This window comes from Zerene cesonia, chromosome 24 (assembly GCF_012273895.1).
Source record: "Zerene cesonia ecotype Mississippi chromosome 24, Zerene_cesonia_1.1, whole genome shotgun sequence".
Classification (NCBI taxonomy): domain Eukaryota; kingdom Metazoa; phylum Arthropoda; class Insecta; order Lepidoptera; family Pieridae; genus Zerene; species Zerene cesonia.
The window spans coordinates 1,168,441-1,172,769 of record NC_052125.1 but is presented as its reverse complement, the minus strand read 5'-3'; the positions used below and the strand labels follow the sequence as shown (position 1 = coordinate 1,172,769).

At 33.4% G+C, this 4,329-nt stretch overlaps 1 protein-coding gene across 1 annotated transcript in view; it reads left to right on the top strand.

The window, feature by feature from the left end:
• Positions 1 to 2,163, top strand: part of LOC119836460 (androgen-dependent TFPI-regulating protein-like) — a 5,847-nt gene extending 3,684 nt beyond the window's left edge. Inside the window, exons 4-5 of the mRNA XM_038361787.1 lie at positions 1,115 to 1,335; positions 1,938 to 2,163. Coding sequence (XP_038217715.1) covers positions 1,115 to 1,335; positions 1,938 to 2,124 — 408 coding nt within the window. The 3' untranslated portion in view covers positions 2,125 to 2,163. The remainder of the gene's footprint in view (positions 1 to 1,114; positions 1,336 to 1,937) is intronic.
• Positions 2,164 to 4,329: the final 2,166 nt, after the last annotated feature.

Below are 4,329 nucleotides of genomic sequence, written 5' to 3'. Positions count from 1 at the left end.
ATTCGAAATTCAAATGTAATATTTTTTTATAATTAAGTGTAACAGTATTTATGGCCAGACTAAGTATAATATATACAGTCTATATGCAGTAGTGTGTACGGTGTAATATTTTATTTGATCATTATGACATATTTAGTTCCTGTCACAGTCTACTCTTTGCATATTAATTTTATAAAATACTGTCAATGTTTCACATCTGCCAGGCGTCCCGTGACGGCTCACATTTTTATTTATTTATTTTTACTAGACGCTGGTCCCGGCTCCGCCTGGATATTAAGATTCCTGTTTTATCCCAAGGGAGTATTTAATCGGGATAAAAAGTATCCTATCAACCGAGTATGCTCATACCCTGTCTGAATAATAGATTTCGTCAATATCCGTTCTGTAGTTTCAGCGTGATTGACGGACAAACATCCAAACAAATAAACTTTCACTTTTATAATATTAGTGTGATTAAAACTCTCATAGACCTCATAATCTCTCTCTCAAATATACGGGGTGTCCCGCCGATAATGTACACTCAAACAAACAAAAAAAATTACTTATTTAGAAATTAGAGCCTTTTTAACCGATTTTCAACGCGATTTATTCATTATATTATAAACCCGACGTTTCGAATACTTTACAGCGAGCGTGGTCACGCAGAGCACAGTCAGGTTAATAATATAATGAATAAATCGTGTTTAAAACCCGTTTAAAAGTCTTTAATTTCTAAATGTATAATACTCGCGTAAAATCAAACACAAGAAAATATTAAACAGAATGACTAACAACATTTCTAACATTTTTTTTTCTATGTTTACGTCGTTAGCTTCGCTCAGCTGGTATGTATCGCTCCGCTGATGTGGTCATAATGCCACTGAAAATATAATCTTAAACGAGGAGATCTGGCAAGGTGGACGGTTGTCAAGTATAAGATAGATAGAGTTAGAAAGAGTATAATATACATTTGTATGACTACACCTATTCGCTTTCCATCAGGCGACCCACCAGCTCCTTTGCCAACTGTCACATATTTTTTTTTAATTATTGACGTTCGGAACCTCGTCCTTCACGTGTGTTTTTTAATTTTTTTTTGTTTTTTTTTTTTAATTTTTCATGTTCTCTCCCACAGGTTGTATCAATCGTGTTCTGGTCACTAAGTCTATACGACAAAGCGTTAATATTCCCAAACAACACAGACAAACTCTTGAATCCGATATCAAACCACATTATGCACACAGTTATAATACCTTTGGCTGTGTGGGAACTCACGTACAGGCGTAGGATACAGCCACGCACACATAGGAAGTATTTCTATCACATGGTCTTCTTCTTCGCGTTGTATTTCGTTGTGTGAGTATGTAATTTAAATGTAAAAAAATATGTCTGTTCATACATGTGTAAGTGTATACTTATATACAAGAAACACCACCAACTAGTTTGTTTTTACGGTATAAAAAGTGGTGCCATCAAAAAAAAATCGTAAAAATGAATTAGTACAATAATTCATTTCTAAAAATCTCACCGATGTCCTTGCGTGGCAGATACCACTCCATTCTAAAATGGTGGTCCCAATGACAACAAATTCTTTGTCCTTGATATTGAATGACAACCGATCCTTTAAAAGTGTATAAAGCATGAATTAAATCCGTTCAACTCAACGGTCATATAACAAACTAAAACATGGTGAAGATAATAAAAGCGTGTTAAAATGCGAAAGACCATGTCGATTTCACCACTTGTTCCTGATATTTTACGATTTTTACGTCCATTTTCTTATATGATGAATCATATGATCTGACAGTTAATCTCAGGAGAGAAGTTGTGACCATTTAATTCTTAAAATATTAAAAAAAATATATATATTTCCTAAATGAATTGATACCTAACTAAAAAACTAATAACTAGTAATATGTTATCTGTGGTTATCATTAAAAAAAACGTTTTCTTTCCAGTATCACATACACATACTTTGAAAGAGGCATATGGATCTATCCCGTTTTCTCAAAATTCTACGGGACTCTATACTTCCCGCTCATCCACACGGCGATAAGCGGGATAGCACTATCCGCGTATTTCTTGCAATGGCCGCTGACAGACTACATTTGGCGGGAAAGCAGAACTGTCAAAAAAGTCTCGTAAATGTGAAATAGAAAAATAAATAAGATACTTTTTATAGTTTATAAGTTACATTTTACAGTTTTCTTTTAAGAAATATACTTACTGATTTTCGGTATTGCGTTTTTTTTGTAGAACTTAAAATTATGGTAGAAAAACATTTTTCCGTTCTCAGTTGATTTTTCTTCTTTATTTTTCTGGGCTTTTTATATTATATACTAGCCGCTTCTCCCCGCTCTGGCCGGTTTAGTCTTGAGTTTAAATGTATAACTCAGGAATAATAAAGCTTTCTAATGGTGAAAGAATTTTCGGTCCATTATTTAGAAGTGTGACATCACAAACATACAAAAATACAAATGTTTCCCCTTAAACTATCAAATATATATATACATACCAAAAACATATACAGTAACAAACACAATTTCCGTTTTAACAATTGGATATCCATTTTCTTTATACATTAGGAAAATATTTCCTCCAATTTAAAAAAAAGCTGAATTTTTTGTTAACGGATGAATCGATTTTGATGTTATTTTTTTATTTGAAAGCTGATCCCCCATTATCCCACTTCCATCGCTCTAGTTACGACAATTTCAAAACGTTTTAGTGTTTTTTTTTTGTAAAAATTATATTTTAAAATCTAGTAATAAGATGAATAAATTATAAGACTTTCCCCGTTTTAACTTACACATTTAAATACATTTATTTTTTAAATTTATTTTTAACGTCACTTTCATTTACACGTATAAAATACATCTAATTATTCACGAAGATTAATTATCCTACTAATATTATAAATGCGAAAGTTTGTAAGGATGTGTGTGTGTGTTTGTTGCTCTTTCACGCAAGCACTACTGAACCGATTGCAATGAAATTTGGTACGTAGACAGCTGGACAACTGGAATAACATATAGGCAACTTTTTATCCCGATATTCCTACGAGAAACGGACTTGCGCGGGTGAAACCGCGGGGCGCAGCTAGTCTACACTAATGTTATAAAGAGGAAAACTTTGTTTGTTTGGTTGTAATGAATAGGCTCAAAAACTACTGGACCGATTTTAAAAATTCTTTCACCATTCGAAAGCTACATTATCCACGAGTAACATAGGCTATATTTTATTTTGAAAAAAAAAAATAGGGTTCAGTAAGATATTTTCGATTAACTGAAAAAAATCAACCAATGAAGTTACTTATTTTGCGTACGCTGCCTAAACTACAAAAGATAGAACCATAAAATGTTAGAATTAATTGTAGATCTTATAAATATCTACAAAAAAGTCCGCGACACTCCATACCTATCTATGTCGAGTGAGGCACAACAACCACATTTTTATTTAAAAATCTTGAATTTTTTTGGACTACATTTAAACGCGTTTATTTTACTCACGCTATTAATCCTTATCAAAATAAAGTATTTCATCAATAAGTACAGTTTATGTTGATAATATTTGGTCTTTGAATGATTATAATTGGACTTTTAGTTTTGAAGTTGTGGTGAAATTAAAATATTACGATTTCTGCTGCACGGCCCGTTGTGAAGTGGGCGTCGATAAACTGTTTTCGCGTGAAAGAGCACCTTGCAAACATCCATATATTCATCTATACCTAAAAACTTTAACGTTTATAATCTTAGCAGGATCTGGCTATAGAAATACCACGGGCGAAGCCGGGGCGGACCGCTAGTATATTATAAAAAGGATAGCCTAAGGGTACAAATAAAAATTGGGTCCATTCAATTTAAGAGCGGCGTCTGGTGCAGACGGACGGATAGAGATACAGACGAACAGCTAAGTCTTAATAGCTAGTAGGGTCCAAATTTGCCCTCTGGGTACGTACCACGTAGCCTAAAATCAACCACAGATTGGTTGATTTTTTTACTTAATATTATAAAGCTGAAGAGTTTGTTTGTTTGAACGCACTACTCTCAGGAACTACTGGTCCGATTTGAAAAATTCTTTCAGTGTTAGATAGCTCATTTATTGAAGGCTATAGGTATATGTATTATGTACCACGGGCGAAGCAAGCGCTGACCGCTAGTTGTTATATATTTTATAAACTTAATTATCGCGAATACCCGAGCAAAACCGGGGAAAATTGCCAGTAAACAATCAAAAGTTTTAAATAAATGCACTATAATCTAAACATATATAAATTACCTGTCACATTGTCCGCGATGGACTCCAAAACTACTCAACCGATTTTAATCAAATGTGCAGTTTGATCCAGCT